The sequence below is a fragment of the Stegostoma tigrinum genome, chromosome 21 (genome assembly GCF_030684315.1).
Source record: "Stegostoma tigrinum isolate sSteTig4 chromosome 21, sSteTig4.hap1, whole genome shotgun sequence".
Taxonomy (NCBI): domain Eukaryota; kingdom Metazoa; phylum Chordata; class Chondrichthyes; order Orectolobiformes; family Stegostomatidae; genus Stegostoma; species Stegostoma tigrinum.
In genome coordinates this window covers 38941945-38960899 of record NC_081374.1, presented here as the reverse complement: position 1 = coordinate 38960899, position 18955 = coordinate 38941945, and the positions used below count along the sequence as shown (strand labels likewise).

Below are 18955 nucleotides of genomic sequence, written 5' to 3'. Positions count from 1 at the left end.
ATTGAATGGAATCTATATCTGAGTTTGCAATCTTACAACATTACAGTCCAGGCATCAACTCCATTCATGTCTCTCTATGATCTTCTGTTAGTGTTGCTTGATCAAATAATGATTGTATTCTTATTGAGGCTTTAAGGGAGCTCCTGGTCAGATTTGATTCAGGATAACAGTAAAAGGAATAAAAATTTATGTAGGTAGAAAGTAGAGACAAGATCTTTCTGATGCTCAGTATGAAGCTGGATTCTGCATAGTGAGAGCATTACATGGACAAAGTGTCTTCTTCAAACATACAGTCACCTGTCAAAAACATTCAAATGTTTTAAATCTGCATTTTTTTAATAAGCATTACAAATAAAATAAAACAAATACAACAGGTCACTTCACCCCCCCAACTCTGAGTTGTCATCTTGTGGTGATATCAGGATGGAATGAAAGGATGAATGATGGTGAGCATTCCAATCACTGAAGATCTTTTCTTAATTCTCCTTCTTCTTATCAGGGTTGTCCCTCCAGATACAATAGGTAAGAGCCGTGGCAAGGGTGAGCCAAGCCAGATATGGCACCATAAGTAGTGTGGCTGTCTTGTTAATAGGATACCAGGATACCATTGTTCCCACCACAGTGCCATATAGACAAAACGCTTCAATTAAGGCCTAAGAAACACAGGAGAAACAATAAGATGGAGCATTGATCAGGCAATTACGATCAAACATTTGTTTCATGAAAATTCTGGAAATATGATCACAATGAACTAGACCAGGCAAAGTCCATTCATGGCAGAAATGCCTGGACTTGGACGAATGCTCTCCAATATCCAAATTAGATATATCCCAATATCTTTGAGTCCAATATCCTCCATTCTATTTGATAACAGTGCATCCTCTTCAACAATATGCCTTAGGGTCAATGAAAACATTTATCACACCCTTGGCCACTGATCCTGAATACCAACACTGATGTCACTGGGCCAACAATCTGACCAACTCCATGACTGAGTGGACCTGGGTCAGAAAAGAAAGCAAGTCCACGACAGAAAGAAGGCATTTGTAAAACTAATTATTAATATCCTTGACCACAATTAACTCCTTCATGGGAGACTGGAGATTGGTTGAATTTTGCTGGGTGATGCCATTATGGCTTATAGAACCAAGGTGGGCAGATGGAGTTCAGATCCAGGTCAGTCACTTACTACGCTTATATATATCAGAGCTAAAGTAAGGAAAGAATAGAAGATAATTCTAAAGGGTTAATATAATGGTAATAATCTAAGGAAGACACTAATATTTACCAGGTTTAACCTGTGCGTCCCAAAGAATATTGGAGTAAATGCCCAATTCAAAGCCAACTGAGTGCCATACAGACCAAGTGGAATGCGTGCTCCATCTGTGAAACCTCCTAGATCTCTCCATATCAGATATGAGGCATACCTGTGAAAACAGTTTATCAGACAGAAGCAGAGATACTTCAGTGAGAAAGAAGGCTGTTTCAGGCAGCATTGTGCTAATTAGTTCATCTATCAACAGACTTTTCCCTACAGCTTGGATTTCTTAAAACTACTCCTGTTTATAAATTAAACCATCCTGGTTTACTAATGAGATTTCTTGCTCAGGGCTTCAGAGTGACGATTTTATCCTCTTCATTGATATTTGCTTTCACTACATCATGCTGACTTAGTTACATGTTAAATATATCTTTAAAAACTCCATTGTACTGTTGTGCTGTACTGGACAGTGCTAGTTTACCAATGTCCTGCAGGCTCCTGCTTTCATGTTAAGAATTTGTGTCACTGAAAACATGTAGAGGAGTCCCAATAAAACCTGACACCAAAGTTGTGCAGGATATCTCCTATCGCTTTCCTCACTATTGTGGGCTCAACAGAATCATACTCACCCCATTCCTGTGTATAAAGTGGCCCAAGCTACAGAGATCACCTTATTGGGTGGCCGCCATGATGGTTTCTTCAGTTGTTCATACCAATTCGACACTTGTGACCGAACCAGATACCAGCCAAATAACCCGCCCAGATGGGGCAATGTGGCAAATCCGACAACCTGAGCCCATGCCGGAACCATGCTCTTCACACTCTCTAAAGGCAATTAATATTTCCAGTTTCCTGAGAAAAGAGAATAAACATTAACTTCAAATTGAACAGTATATTTCACTGCACTTCTTAATATACTCACTCAATTCTACAGATACACTAATTAACGTCAACTCAAGCAAATGGAAATGGTTGATATGAGTACATTGAACATTTGTCCAAGCTATAGATCCTATTGCAAGCTTGAATATATTTAAAACAATATTTTACACACTGCTACGTTTAAACAACACAAAATGATATCCAACAGGTTGTATCGCAGATAGAACCTAGCCTTCAGCTCTGATGAAGAGCCATTTAGACTCAAAACGCTAGCTTGCTCTCTCTCCATGGATGCTGTCTGAGCCCACGCTGATCTGCAGCATTTGTTGTTTTCAGTAATAGGATACATGACATGGTCTTATTACGTTTTGCTCTGAAGACAAATAAAAACTAAGAAAGGTCTTGCAAATATATAGTGCCTATCACATCTCAGTACTGCTGTAAGCAGCTAATATGCACTCAGCAAGCTCCTACTTAAGACCATGAGAGAATGATCAAGTCAATCCCACTCCTGACATTCTCCTTATGTCTAATACTAAGGGTTATGCGTTTAAGGTGAGAGGCGGAAAGTTCAAAGGAGATGTAAGTGGCACTTTTTTACGCAGAAAGTGGTAGGAGCCTGGAACATGCTGCCAGGGGTATTGGTGGAGGCAGATACGATAGCAGCGTTTAAGGGTTTTCAGATAAGCATATGAAAATGCAAGGAATGGAAGGATATGGACCAAGGGCAAGCAGAAGGGATTAGTTTAATTTGGTTTCATGTTTGGCACAATATCGTGTGCTGTACAGTCCATTCCTGCGCTGTACTGTTCTATCTTCTAAGTCCAAAGTCCAAAGATGTGCAGGGTAGATGGGTTGGCCAGCCCCATAATATCTAAGTGTGCAGGCTAGGTGGATTATCCATGGCAAATGGAGAGTTACATGAAGGGTCTTGGCCCGAAACGTCAGCTTTTGTGCTCCTGAGATGCTGCTTGGCCTGCTGTGTTCGTCCAGCCCCACATTTTATTATCTTGGGATACAATAGGGGGTTGGTTCTGGGTGGGATGCACTTCAAAGAGTCATTGTGGACTTGATGGGCTGAATGGCCTGCTTCCACACTGTAGAGATTTTATGAATCTATGGATTTTAAGGTTGCTTAGCGATGTTGATTTTGGGCTAAAACTAGGTGAGTAGAACTCTCTGGCTCTTCTCCGAATAGTGCCATAAGATCTCCTACATTGATCTGAAAGCAGAATGGGCCTGGGTTCAACATCTCAAGTGATAGCACCTCCAACAATGCAGTGCACCCTCAGGACTGCAATAAACTATCAGACCAGATTATCTCACACTCATGTTTCTGGAGTGGGACTTGAACTGATGGCCTTATGATTCAGAGGAAAGACTGCCATCACTGAGCCGAGGTTATCAGCGGAGCCGAGTTTCAAAAATAATATGGGCTAATTAGACCAAGCCCCTTTCATCTTGCTTATAAATACTGCAGAGCCACCAAGCAGTTTATCAGCTCTGCCACATATCAGTTCCACCCCCACCACACAGGGAGTTAGCTTTCAGCTTTGGAAACTGGGCAGAGTAAATAGGGACATTCCCACTTTGGAAGGACCACAGATGAAAGGGGCTCAGACTTAAAGCAATTAATAAAGAAGCAAACATGTAATTAAAATCTGGAATTCACTGCCTGAGAGTGTGATGAAGGTCATTTCCATCGAGACATGCAAATGACAATTAGACAGTCATGTGAAAATGAGTAAAGTGTAGGGTTATGGTGAAAGGGCTGAAGCTATCACTAAGTGAGCTGGCAAGTGGCTTCTTTCATTCACAATTCTGTGGTTCCATTACGTTTTACAAAAGTAAAACACTGTCAATGTTAGAATTCTGAAATAAAAACCAGAAAATGCTGGAAACACTCGACTGATCTCCGACATCATCTGCAGAAAAAGACACAGAATTAGTGTTTCGGGTCCGTGACTTTTCATCAGAATTTCTGAAGCTGGCCTCTTCCTTCTGCATTTGAGGGAAGTGCAGAACAATGCAGTCCCTCAGCTTCTGCAATAGGTCCTCTCTTGCTGTAAGAGTGAGACCCTCCTGGGGTGGGAGGGGACAACCTTTCCCTGTCTCCTGACTGTTCCCCAGGTTCCTGCAGCGTCAGGAAGCCAAGTCCACGTCAGCCTCTCTGACATGGATTGCCTTTCATTAGAAGTTCAGGCTCTGGTTCACTTAGTGAGACACCTTGAACTGGCTGGGAAACCCTGAAGCTGGATGCCATTTTGCCTGGGTGTGAGAGTCCTCTCTAACCCCATCCTATCAAAACCTACCATGACGTCTAAAGATTCTCTCCACATCACCTCTCAGTCTTTATTCTTCTCAGGGAGAGGGCAGCCCCAGTCTGAGACAGGCCACTCTGCCTAATTGGGCTTGCATGTGGATGGGAATCAATGTATACAGAAAGTGAATTGTTGTTGGAACAAAAACAGCAAGCACTAACAGGTCAGACAGCCATGAGCGAAGCGAATATTTAGAATTAGAATCCCTACAGTGTGGAAACAGGCCCTTCGGACCAACAAGTCCACAGCAAACCTCAGAACATCCCACCCAGACCCATCCCCCTATAACCCACCTAATCTACACACCCCTGAACACTATGGGGAATTTAGCATGGCCAATCCGCCTAACCGGCACATCTTTGGGCTGTGGGAGGAAACCAGAGCACCCTGGAGGAAACCCACACAGACATGGGGGGAATGTACAAACTCCACACAGACAGTTGCCCAAGGCTGGAATTGAACCTGGGTCCCTGGTGCTGCGAGGCAGCAGCGTGAACTGTGCCAGCATGCCACCCCAAGCACTATTTTCTACATCAGGTGCCTGGTATACATGCACAAACTGCTGGACAGCACTTCACAATTGGGAGTTTCCATGGGAATCCCAGATCCCACATTGCAATTAGTGAAATTATAGGCAGTTGGTATCAAGCAGACCCTAACAGAGGGCCCATTACACAAGGTGTCACATTTCATGTTCAACACTAGAAGCCAGGATTATCAATTGGTGTGACTCAGACCCCCAAACCTCCCCAACCCCCAAATCTGCAAAATATTACTGTACAATACACCACGCAAGTTATTGCTCTCTAGTTTGAAGTTAAAATCTTTTGTAATGTTCTTAAACAAATATTATTAATGTATTTGGAAAAATGCTGTTTTACAATGTTTAGTATAATACATTGCAATGTGTTAATCTATTAACACTGTGGTCTGGAGAGCTAGGAACTCTGCTCTATATAAATCTGGAAACGTGGATTTTATGGCAGAGATTCAGCTTTCAGGGAAAAGAGGACGATCTCTTTGACTGACATGCGAGGACACGGCCCCCGTATATTAGAGATTTAAGGGATTCCTTCTATATAATTCAGACTGGGCTAGCTTTTCAAGGCTCAATGCCGGCCTGTACTCAATAACACTTACTGTCTGTCCTCTCAACATCACTCAGCACTGGGCTCCAAACCAGCAGTTCACTATCTGCGGCTGCTGCTAACTCTTCAATTTCAACTCGTCTACCAGCATCTACCCTGCTCCAGAGTGCCCGGCACATTCCGAGCTTCCTTACCTCCAAGAAAAGTTCTGAGAGTTGGTGCGTGTAGCCTTCCGAAGAACAGAGGAAACCAGGAACTACAGCGTTAAGGATTTCTGGTAAATGATGAGATCTACCTACTTCTGGCTTGCTCCTCCTGGGCGGAGTTGGGATCTGCTTGATGATATGTTGCTAAAATACAATTCCTTCTTTGTCCCGACCGTTAACCAGACCACTTCCTTCCTCAGTGAAGAAAAATCAGAGTTAACATTTCGGGTCCGGTGACCTTACTCAACTTGCTCGCCGTGCCCACTCAGAACCTTTACTGGGATCTAGCGATGTTGCAATGTCCGCCACTATGTCTAGTACTGCTGCTGTATGAGTCAGTCACTCATTGGCCGTGGAAACTTCTGCAAACACAAATCCCAGCGCAATTTCAAGTCCTGTAAGTCACACTCCCATCCAACTGGTTTCTCAGTAATTTGCCACGCTGCTTCCCGAACCCTAAGAGGGAACCATTGACCAAAAAGTTGCTACCGACATGTATAATTAATAATAAAAAAGAACGTATCACACCAAAACATATGATAGCCTCGTACCAAATTTGTTTAGCAGCTTCCTTCCAGACGTTAGTCAGTGAGTGTGTAAATTTCAGCTGAAAGAGGAAGTTAATTCTACGTGGGGCTTCAAGGTCACTGTCTCTTCGGGTCATAATCCGTTATCTTCTAAAAGTGAAGAGTGACAGACAGTGCCCGGTCATTTCCTAAAACAAACAATGATATAAGGTCCCCAAAAAAAAACGTCCGAAGGCATCCTGGCCAACATTTATCACTCAAACTACATCAAAAAGACTGAGGAAGGATCGCCAGACCGAAAAGTTAACTCCAATTTATTTTTCTTCACAGATGCTGCCAGACCTGCTGAGATTTCCCAGCAACTTCTGTTCCTGATGTACAGCATCTGCAGTCCTTTCGGTTTTACAAAAGACAGAACTGGCCATGGAGACATTGCTGTAGATGAGAGCCTGGCCTATCCAAATTGGCTGTGGCATTTTCTACCGGGCAGCAATGATTACACTTCGAAAGTACTTCCTTAGCTGTGAAGCACTTTGAAAAGTCCATTATTGGTGAATGGTGCCTCATAAATCTATTTTCCTCAGATTGTCTTAGTGGGAACATGCTCACACGGAAGCCACAATGTTTTGAGTCCATAATCCACAATCGACAATGACAAGCACCTCACCAAGATCTTCCCCACACCTCCAATTCCCACCATCAAACAACTTCCAAGCCTTAAACAGACCATTATTGGCAGCAAACTACCCAGCCTTCAAACTACCTCTACAAACATGTCAGAGCTTTGAGTTGAACACTACCATCACACACGGGAACACGACCCCCCATGTGCACAGCAGATTCTTGTGGTTCGGCCAACACTGTCTATCTGATACGCTGCAGGCAAGGATGACCCGAGGCATGGTACATTGACAAAAACCATGCAGACGCTACAATAACGGATGGATGGACTCCGTGCAACAATTGTCAGACAGGGATGTTCCCTCCCAGTGAGAGAATACTTCAGCGGTCAAGGACATTTGGCCTCGGATCTTGGGGTAAACATCCTCCAAGGCAGACTTTGGGATACACAACAATGCAGAGTTGCCAAGCAGAGGCTGATGGCCAAGTTCGATCCCCACGAGGACAGCTTCAACCAGGATGTTGGGTTTCTGTTGCACTACAGGTGACTCCCTGCGACCCCACTACACACACACACACACACACACACACACACACACACACACACACACACACACACTCCCCCCGACACAAACACACTCTCCCCCACACACACGTTCCACCCTCCCACCCATACACACACACTCTGTCTCCCTCCCGACATAAACTCACCCTCTCCCCCACCACACCCCCAACACACACACATACAATGACCTATGGGGTGAAGGTGTATTTGCAGGCACATTTTATTTTGTTCAAAAAGCACACAATTTATAGGCAGTCAGTCAATATGGCATCTTATAAATTCCTACTTTAGAGATAAAACCAGTCTGAATCTAAACTAAGACACAAGCAGTTTCTAAACAAGGTCTCACACCCTAATATGCATTTGTCTGACCGAAAATGTCACCTCTTCTTTACACTGAATAAACCTTTAGTTCTCTCAGGACAGTGACTTGAAACAAATTCAGGGATGTACATAAACATATTAATCAACTATAACCTTCTAAGTGATTAAAGATTCAACAGCATCTTAGATAACAATGTGTAGAGCTGGATGTGCACAGCAGGCCAAGCAGCATCAGAGGAGCAGGAAGGCTGACGTGTCGGGTCTGGACCCTTCTTCAGAAAAAACTTTTTTTTTCACTTTTTTTCTGAAGAAGAGCCTAGGCCCAAAACGTCAGCTTTTGTGCTCCTGACATGCTGCTTGGCCTGCTGTGTTCATCCAGCTCCACACCTGGTTATCTCAGACTCTCCAGCATCTGCAGTTCCTACTATCTCTCAACAGCATCTTAGGCTTGTTTAGTATATCCTCATCAATTGTGTGAATTTTGATCTTTTACTTAAATTCAGCGTCTAATTCTACCTCTCACTAACACCTGAAGGAGGACAGTGGCTCCGAAAGCTTGTGTTTTCAAACAAACCTGTGGGATCATAAGATATAATGGGAACTGCAGATGCTGGAGAATTCCAAGACAACAAAATGTGAGGCTGGATGAACACAGCAGGCCCAGCAGCATCTCAGGAGCACAAAAGCTGACGTTTCGGGCCTGGACCCTTCATCAGAGAGGGGGATGGGGAGAGGGAACTGGAATAAATAGGGAGAGAGGGGGAGGCAGACCGAAGATGGAGAGTAAAGAAGATAGGTGGAGAGAGTATAAGTGGGGAGGTAGGGAGGGGATAGGTCAGTCCAGGGAAGACGGACAGGTCAAGGAGGTGGGATGAGGTTAGTAGGTAGATGGGGGTGCGGCTTGGGGTGGGAAGAAGGGATGGGTGAGAGGAAGAACCGGTTAGGGAGGCAGAGACAGGTTGGACTGGTTTTGGGATGCAGTGGGTGGGGGGGAAGAGCTGGGCTGGTTGTGTGGTGCAGTGGGGGGAGGGGACGAACTGGGCTGGTTTTGGGATGCAGTAGGGGAAGGGGAGATTTTGAAACTGGTGAAGTCCACATTGATACCATTAGGCTGCAGGGTTCCCAGGCGGAATATGAGTTGCTGTTCAACAGCAACTCATATTCCGCCTGGGAACCCTGCAGCCTAATGGTATCAATGTGGACTTCACCAGTTTCAAAATCTCCCCTTCCCCTACTGCATCCCTACACCATCCCAGTTCGTCCCCTCCCCCCACTGCACCACACAACCAGCCCAGCTCTTCCCCCCCACCCACTGCATCCCAAAACCAGTCCAACCTGTCTCTGCCTCCCTAACCGGTTCTTCCTCTCACCCATCCCTTCCTCCCACTCCAAGCCGCACCCCCATCTACCTACTAACCTCATCCCACCTCCTTGACCTGTCCGTCTTCCCTGGACTGACCTATCCCCTCCCTACCTCCCCACCTATACTCTCTCCACCTATCTTCTTTACTCTCCATCTTCGGTCCGCCTCCCCCTCTCTCCCTATTTATTCCACTTCCCTCTCCCCATCCCCCTCTCTGATGAAGGGTCCAGGCCCGAAACGTCAGCTTTTGTGCTCCTGAGATGCTGCTGGGCCTGCTGTGTTCATCCAGCCTCACATTTTGTTGTGTTGGATCATAACCTGGCTTTGTCTGATTTCTGACCTTGTTAACCCCAGTCCAACACCAGCGTCTCCACATCATCACAATTAGGCATGAGTATAGAATCCAAACTTAGCAGATCCAGGACTGCGTAATTAAAAGAGACATCCTTCAAATAATATTAAATTAAGGCTTGTCTAGCTGTTCAAGTCAATTTAAAAGTTTGAATGACACTGTTCAAAATAAAAGAACGAATATTCACCCAGTGTTCTGGCTGTTAATCACCATTTTTAAAAACAGATTAATCAGGTTTCATTTTGTTAATGTTTCTGGGTCACAAAACAGGCATCAAATTTACTAAGTAATGCTGGCTTTCTCAATCAGAAATAATCCATTATATGTGAATGGATTTGGAATGAATAGTTTCTTGACAGTACCAAACTTGAGTAAAATCTCTCCAAGAAAGGTTTGTTAAAAATGGTAAGATGCTTTACCCCACTCACATCTCTGTTTTTAATAGCTGGAGTACTTACTAGTCACATTCTTAATTGCATCTAGTCCCATTCATTTATCATATCTAAGGCAGCTGACTTGCAAGTGGGACCCAATATAGAAATGCCTGGATTCTAAAACTGGCATCCTCATTTCCAATTTCCTTTATCTCTGTAACTTACTCTAGCCTTTCAATCCTCCAAGACTTCTGGATGCCTTCAATTCTACCCCTTGCACATGCCTGGCTTTTGTCAGTTTGTCATTGACAATCCATCCCTAAATTAAATATCTCTATATCTCTATATTTTTCTCCCTCCTTGAGAATGATTTTTAGCTTTTGGTAAAAATATGTATTCCAATGTGTTGGCTGCGTCAAATTTTATTTGATAAATTTTCTGGCAATTATTTTAAGATTGCCAAGAGCATTAAAATAGCTACATAAATAAATTCATGGTGTTGTGATCCCCAGTTGGTGGAATCAATGAGAATAGAATAACTTCCATACTCCCACATTGTAAGTTGAACCTAGTAATGCAGAATAGAAATGGCTTGAGAATGCAGTTTTAAGATGTGAACACAAGTGTTCTTTAAGGTCATTTAAAAAAACTACATATTTACATGGGGACCAAATCTATCCACCATGTTTAGTAAGCTATTAAGTTATCCTCATTGCAAGGTTAGAAATAACAGACGATTGCATAATTACATAATATCAGACACTACTGTATGTATGAAAGTATATGACATGATTACACTATATGTAAAAAATATTACAAAGTACCAGATGAAAAAATAAGAATGTATTATTAACCATTTCAGACAGAAATATATCTATTCAACACTAAGCTTCAGGGAATTACAGTAAAGGAAAAATATTCCCTATAGTCTGTTTAGACAAGTTCATATGGATAATGTTTTAAAAATGATGATACCTCTAAAATGTATTTATAATGTCGTGAGTTCTCATTGAGGTATAAATTTCTGCATTGAACAAAATAAGTAACAGGGATGTGACACTTCAATTTTCTATTATGTTGGATGGATAATCTTGGTGGACAAATTTGATATTCATCTAATTCTGTCTTTTAGGATCTTCATTATGGACCAGGCCAAACACCCTCAAAATATTTTAAGGTAGCCAAGACTCTAATGTTTCTTATTTTAAAGGTAAATGTGAAGTGGCTGTTCCAGGTGTGATGCAACTGGTCAAATCATTCTGTTTTAAGCAAAACACAAAGAAAAGAAAATGGAATTTAGAATAACTCAACTATGGGAAAATTTAACCAAATATTTGATACAGCAACTTAACTGATTAACTGTTCCGATATAGTAACATTCCCATTAACACATCCCTTGGCAAAAAGGTAAATTCAAACACAGATTCTGAAAGGGAGGATTCCAATCCAGGAGGGAACAACAACCAAAGAGATTTCAGAGAAAGTTAGTTAGGAATCATTTACTGAAGCTTGCAATCTTTCTGGTAATCATGCATGTTGTGACTGCTACAGCAAAATAAAACTACAACCTGAACTGGGAGAACTGACCACTCCTCTTCCATTGTTAAACTGTTTCAAAAAATCACTACTGATTCAGTCTGGCTCCCGAGCCACTTCAGCCCACTTGCCTTTACAACCTCTCTTCAAAAAAACCGCTGGACAAAATAACCTTCTCAAAGTGACAGCATCAGCACATCTTAAAAGACATTTTCTTGGATTGAAAGGGTGTGCAATCCATCTTGATAACTTAATGGTATCATTATCAGGAGGGTGTTGAGAATGAACCTGGATTTTCTTTCTCCATAATACAGTCTGTGGGGCTGTGAACAAACCACCTTGTCAGACAAAGTGTAGTAATATATTTTCTATTACAAAAAATAGGACCAGTTAAGCATCAGAAATGCCCTTTTTTCCAGCATTTAACCATTCTGCCGATTTGCTAAATGATTATACAAGTTGATTTCATCACTTTTTTTTCTGCCGATTAGACGAGATTAGGCTAGAGATTGGTCTCCTCATGTCTGGTCTTCTTTTGTGCAAGCGGGAAATTCTTCACTTATGAACTTTAGTGTAAAACTACAGGCAAACAATTCGACTGTACAGCATCACCGCCCAGCCTGATTCTATTCCTCTAGTCATCTGTTTTCAGTAGATGCCACTGGTTAGTAATCAGAATCAGGAACTCTTGTTTAAAAAGCCTCCAGCAACTGAGTATACTTGGAACTATGCTAACTAGTTCTCCAGCTGACAGCAATAATCTCAAAACAAGTCAAGATTTTCAGGGTCTGTGCCTCAGTGTTACACTATGTAGGGCATCTAGTCATGAAACCTTTGGAAATATATTTTGTTTGATAATGTGACGTTAAAATCTTTGTTAAGCATCACCTGAAATGCTCCCGGAATTTGTTCCCTGATGATATTAAAAGTTCCTTCTGCTTTTGGACATTAGGTGGCAGTAGCAACCAATTAGCAGAATTCCCACAATGTGTGAAACTCTAACAGAAAATGCTGGTAATACTCATCAGGTTAGGCAGCATCTGTGATGTTTCTGCTGAAGAATCAGCATTACCCGAAGTGTTAATTCTCTTCACAGATGCTGCCTGATCTGTTGAGTATTTCCGCCATTTTCTGCTTTACTTTCAGTTAACTAGCATCTGTTGTGTTTTGCTTTTCTAACTCACACTTCTATTGTGTTTCATTTAATCATAACTTCTTGCTCCTGAACATTCTTGTCAAAGTGTTTTAAAAAGGTCTACTCATCACTGAGAGCTAGTGAGAACTGTTGATGCTGGCGTCAGAGATAACACAGTGTGGAGCTGGAGGAACGCAGCAGGCCGGGCATCATCAGAGGAGCAGGAAAACTGATGTTTCAGGTCAGGACCCTTCTTCACTGAAATATCAGCTTTTTTGTTTCTCAGATGCTGCCTGGCCTGCTGCGTTCCTCCAGCTCCACACTGTGTTATCTATTCGTCGCAGAATTGTTTCCTGTTATTATTAAAATTGTATTGCATTTTAGTAGTAACGTTAAAATTCTCATGCTTGTTTTCAAATCTATACATTACCTAGCCCCTCAGTTCCTGTTTAATCACCTCCAAGAGACCTGCACTCCTATCAGTATGACTTCTTGCACATCCATGATTTGCACCATTGGTTGCTGTGCGTTGAGCTGTCTAGGTCTTAACATTGGGTCATACAACAGGGAAACAGACTTTTTGGTCCAACTAATCTATGCCGATCATAATCACAAATTGAACTAGTCCCACTTGCCTGCACTTGGCCCATATCCCTCCAAACATTTCTTATTCATGTACTTATTTCATAGAATCCCCAGAGTGGAAACAGGCCCTTCAGCCCAACAAGTCCACACCGGCCCTCCGAGCATCCCACCCAGACCCATCCCTGCATAACCCACCTAACCTACACATCCCTGAACACTACAGGCAATTTAGCATGGTCGATCCACCTAGCCCGCACATTTTTGGACTGTGGGAGGAAACCGGAGTGCCCGGAGGAAACCCACGCAGACATGGGGAGAATGTGTAAACTCCACACAGACAGGCACCTAAGGCTGGAATCGAGCCTAGGCCCCTGGTGCTGTGAGGCAGCACTGTGCCACCGTGCCGCCCTAAATGTCTATTTAAATGTCTTTTAAACATTGTAACTGCACACCTGCAACCACCACTTCCTCTGCAAGTTCATTCCACACACGAACCACTCTCTGTGTAAAAAACAATTGCCTTCCTCTTTAAAAAAAATGTCCCTTCATCTTGAAATTCCCCACCCTAGGAAAAAGAAATCTACCATTCATCTTACCTATATCCCTCATGGCTTTATAAACTTCTATAAGGTCACCTCCTGACATCCTGCACTCTGGTGAAAAACACCCCAGCCTCAACATCCTCCCACCCACCCCTTTCCTGGCAACATCCTGGTAAATCTCTTCTGAATCCTCTCCAGCTTAATACAATCCTTTCCATAACAGGGCAATCAGAACTGGAACTTCCTCCTTACACCTCACCAAATCTTTAAGACATTCCTGGAAATCTACATTGTTGACCACATTTTGGCCCTAGTATTTCCTTGTGTTTTATAGCAAACTTTGCTGTTGCAAGTAGGATAAATGTTTTGTGGTCGTAAAACCTTTTGATTTTTTGCTTTGGACTAAATGCTTTCAAAAATGGCAACAAAGTCAATCAGTTTCCTCAATCCATTACAGAGCTATTTCTGTTCCAGCTCCTGTTTCTACTAATAGCACAAGGTTCATAAAATATGAATTTTGAATCAAAATTGGAAATTGATTAAATGAAAATTAACTGATGCCATTCGTTTGTGCTAATTAGGCTTTTCTGTTTCCGCCTCAAGGTCTCATAAAGATAGGAGATTAGACCACACGTGAAGAATGGAGACTTCTCATCTAAGGGTGGACGTCAGGTACATCACTGAACGAAGTAAAATCCGTGTGACATGTACCTTTTTAAGCCTGAACGAAAAAGAACATAGAAAGACAGTTTAAAGAGATTAATGAAACAGCTTCAGTTGTGAATCTGTGGAATTCACTGCCCCAGAGTGAGGTGGATACTGTGGCATTGAGTAAATTTAAAAAGGAGACACACAGGCTTTTACTGTGCAATGGGGAGCAGCCAGGAAAGTGGAATTGAGGCTGAGGTGAGATCAGCCATGATCATATCAAATGATAGAGATAGCTTGAAAGGCTGAATTGCCTACTCCTGTTCCAAGTTCTTATGTCTTTGTGTTCTTATGTATAGCATCTTTCACAATCTCAGGACACCTCAATGCAATTTAAAGCCAAAAACACACTTTTGAGCTGTAATCCCTATTGAAATGTTGGAAAATTTGGAGTAACCAATTTGTGCACAGCAATATCCCACAAACAGTGACAAAATAAATGAGCAGATAACTGTTCTCGTGATGTATGCTGAGAAATGAATATCGCTGGAGTACTGGGGAAAACTTCCCTGCTCATCTACAAATAATGCCATGGATTTATAATGTCAATCCACAAATGCAAACTGCTGAAAGTCATTATCTTCACTGCATTCCCTCCATCATTCAAATAGACAATGGTTAATTTCTAATTTAAGTCCTTCAATCCACTTTGGTTGTGTATTTCCGGTTGTCCTTGTCTCATAAAAACCAATCAATATCTGTTCTGAAATTTTCAACTGACCTTCCTCTACAGCTTTTTAACAGAACAATTAAAAAGGGACCAAAACTAAGGACATCACAAAAGTGACTCAGGATAAATGCCATCACGTAATCTAATTAAGAAGGGCAGGAGACCTTTATTACAATCAAACAAAATTCATTTACTCCTGTCACAGAAGGAACTAAAATCTTTTACACAAAAACCAGCTTGCAATCTCGGGACACCTTGCCTTGAGGGAATATATTGTTTTGAGTTATAGAAAATAACATCAGCACTGAGTGTCTGTCCAGAACATACTTGTAGGATCAAAGTAGGTGCTAAGCAATAATCATTCAGCATGCTGTCCTCAGGGTATGCGTTTATGATATTGTTTATTGGAACAAGCTACGTGACTCATATGACTGCAATAAAGTTGTTTAGCTGCTTTTGCACTTTCTAAACTTAAAGCCAAAAAATATTTTAACGCCACAGTTGCTGTTCAGTTCAAAAGCCCCACTTCAAATATTTTAAATCTCCATTAGGCTTTGGCACGTGAGAAGTTGGAAAATTCAACACGACACTCATTGGGTCCAGTCAAACCTGGCATGAACTGGCTGCTTTAGTAGACAGCTCACACTGTCTGGGTGAAAACCCTAAAGGTGTACAAAGACAACTTGATCGGACGGATTCAGGGAACGCTTCTAACCATCCAAGCAGGATGTGAGATGAACCACTCCAACTGTGGTGTTCTATCATAGTATTTGATCATTTGATTATCAAGCCTTTCATAAGTAATCTGAAATCCATTCGCAACCAAAGGTTTACTTAGTTCAATTTTTGAGGGAATTATCAACCTGAACTAGTTTTGATATTAAGCATACGCATAAATTAATATATTGTGATAAACACTGAACAATCTATGTCACAGTGCAAGTTATGAAACATTAAGCAATATTTACCTATTAATTTTGCCCCTCTCCCACCCAGTTACTGCTATCTGATCTGAACATAGATATTTATTTTGGGGTCAGAACTGGAATTGACTCATGTCTGTTAAATAACTGTAAGCTATCGGAGCAATTCCAAAAGAACTCTTTGAGTAAGGGTCAGTAACTGAAGTAAATTGGCTAATCCGAAAGTTATTACGACTACGCTTTAAGCCAGAAAATGTTTATTCATCCATCATTTCAGTTTATCAAATGCATTTTTATCATATTGAGCCATTTACAATTATTGCCACTTGATTCCACATGAGCAAACATTATTCTTTGCACTTTGTGACTTTGTACTCATCTGTGCAATAAAATCTCCTCTTGTCAACGTTAAGGGTTCCCAACTCAAACACAATGCACCAGTGATGGGTTCTTTAGTACCTGTTGTACAGCAACACTTCAGTTGCCAGAATCACGTATCGAGGGTCTGGAACAGCATACCCAAGTACGCTGAAGTAGAGCACTTGTAGTACTTTCAGACAGCGCAACTATAGAGTACCTGTGGTACTCTGAGGTAGAACACCTTTTCTGCGCTTCGCTCAGTCAATCACTTTCTGTGTAACCTCATTTCATTTCCTTTCCTCTGTGGAGCACAGGGACATCCTGCTGAAGTTCAAATCCATAAGTTGCAGTTTCCTTTTGTCCACTATATGTGCATGAACCTTGTTCATGATCATTAAAACGTGAAGTCACGCTGGGGCATTGGATCTACTCCACTGTACTCCCTGTTCCCACACACATATGGTTCAAGCAAGGGCCAGTGGATGAGTCACCATGAGTGAGAAGCATGAATGGTTTTTGCCTTTTTAACCCTGAGTCTCTGAGGCTAATTGTGGTAAGGTTGCCTTGTCTAATCTGAATGACCACAGTTCAGACCGTAGGCTGAACTAAGATTGACTTTAGGTTGACAGAGATTGAGCCTTGCTGTGTAATATTTTCTGCATTATAATGATGATGCCTCTTCAAATGTACTTCATTGGCAGCAAAGTATTTTGGGACATGTTGAGTTGTTAAAGATGCCAGAGAAAAGAAATAAGTTTATTTGTTTAGATCTTGCTGGCTGTGATGACTCAACTATTCATTATGGAAACTTGGTGAACCTGCCATTTTCCATGAGTGTGTACTTTAGTATGAAAAGTAAAACTTTTAAAGCTGGGGACTTGAATTCTAGAGCAGTGACAGCATATTAACTGTATTAAGGTTATCCAATATGATGAAGATAGTTTAGGATATGGAGGGAAACCTGGCTTTGCATGGAATCTAAACACATCAAGAAAGTGTGCTTAATATCTCTTGTGGACTTTGGATATGAAATGTCTATTTGAACATTTGGCAATGCAAAATTTCTTCTTGCATGAGACAAGGGATGATGCAAATTGAATTAGTGACTCTTTCAACAGGTTGTACAGGTTATAGATTGAAATTTCAGCTCTATCTTAATTTGGCGAGGAGATAAGAAGTTCATAATCAATGCCAGACCTGGGATTGGAAGGCTGATTATGTCTGAAATGGAAACAGTACTAATATCTGCATTTGATATTCATCATTCAACACAGAAAGACTTGCCTCTGTATCAAGCACTGAATATGCCAAGAAACAGTCTCAATTTTTAAGAGATCCTAATGATCCTTTATAAATTAATGGATCAGCCCTGGCTTTTATTATCATGCTCTCATTCTTCTTTGGTGTATCTTGTTTAATACCAAAGATTAATGAGTAGCTGGAACATGAACCAGCATAATTTACATAGAATTTCCAAACAGGCTGCTCAGCTCATTTTCCTATTAAACACCATGTGCTAGACTCTGTAGATCCGGGTCGTTAATACAATGGATTTTTGATTTGTTAATGATTTGTCCTTTGTCTTAGCACACGTGTGATTGATACATTTACCCTGATATTTCATTGGTAAGGTGCAATCAATTCCACCATCTGACAAAGTAACAGTTTTCAGATTCTTTCAGAGATAGTAGAACCTGCAGATGCTGGAGAATCTGAGATAACAAGGTGTAGAGCTGGATGAACACAGTAGGCCAAGCAGCATCAGAGGAGCAGGAAGGCTGACGTTTTGGGCCTAGACCCTTCTTCAGAATTCTGAAGAAGGGGCTAGGCCCAAAACGTCATCTTTCCTACTCCTGTGATGCTGCTTCGCCTACTGTATTCATCCATCTCTCCACCTTGTTATCACAGCTTTCAGATTATGTTGTTTCCTGATAATTTATCCACACCAACTCAAACAACTAGCCTTTGCTGATAATGGAGATATATACAAGAAGCGCAGACAGAGATTGAACTGATCTGAAGCACTAGGAGAGATCTTTAAAATATAAAGAAAAATCAACCATTTAACCCATTATCGGAACAAAAATCAGTGAAAATTCAAAAGTGATAATATTTGAAGCATCACCCTCTTACATAGTAAGGGATTATAATAATTCTGTCACTGACACTACCTGAACGGTTAGCCCTGCAGGAAAAACCAAACTGTTCTTTTATATTCTGTAGGGATGTGGACTGTGAAGAATCTTATAGCGCATTGTTATCTAATTTATTGCTTCTGAGGTCCCCAACCTCAAGTTTCAGAGGATGTGTTAACTTCTAAACGTACAGCATGTAATAACCTGCATAACCTAGATATGAGACTGAATGCCAGCCTTAAAATATACACTAAAATTCTCCCTAACTTCACTCTAACGTTAAGCAAGGCATAGTTAGCCCAACCTCAATGAGCAAATAAATAATCATAAACAAAAACAGAAATTGCTGGAAAAGCTCAGCAGGTCTGGCAGCATCTGTGGAAATTGCTGTTATTTTGATGCATGTGGCCACATTCAGGGGAACAGCTGCAAACACATTCACAATGGATTGGGGGAAGACAGTTACAAGGAGATCAC

At 41.6% G+C, this 18955-nt stretch overlaps 1 protein-coding gene across 2 annotated transcripts; it reads right to left on the bottom strand.

The window, feature by feature from the left end:
• Positions 1-315: 315 nt before the first annotated feature.
• LOC125462879 (translocator protein-like) lies at positions 316-6322 on the bottom strand. 2 transcript variants are annotated; one of them, XM_048553335.1, is made up of 4 exons: positions 5852-6322; positions 1891-2113; positions 1289-1427; positions 316-653 (listed from the first exon to the last, which is right to left on the bottom strand). In XM_048553335.1, exons 2-4 carry the CDS (start codon positions 2070-2072, stop codon positions 477-479), a joined length of 498 nt encoding a protein of 165 aa, XP_048409292.1. In that variant the 5' UTR covers positions 2073-2113; positions 5852-6322; the 3' UTR covers positions 316-476. The 2 variants fall into 2 exon arrangements, with proteins under 2 accessions (XP_048409292.1, XP_048409291.1); XM_048553334.1 differs by having other exon boundaries at positions 5747-6320.
• Positions 6323-18955: the final 12633 nt, after the last annotated feature.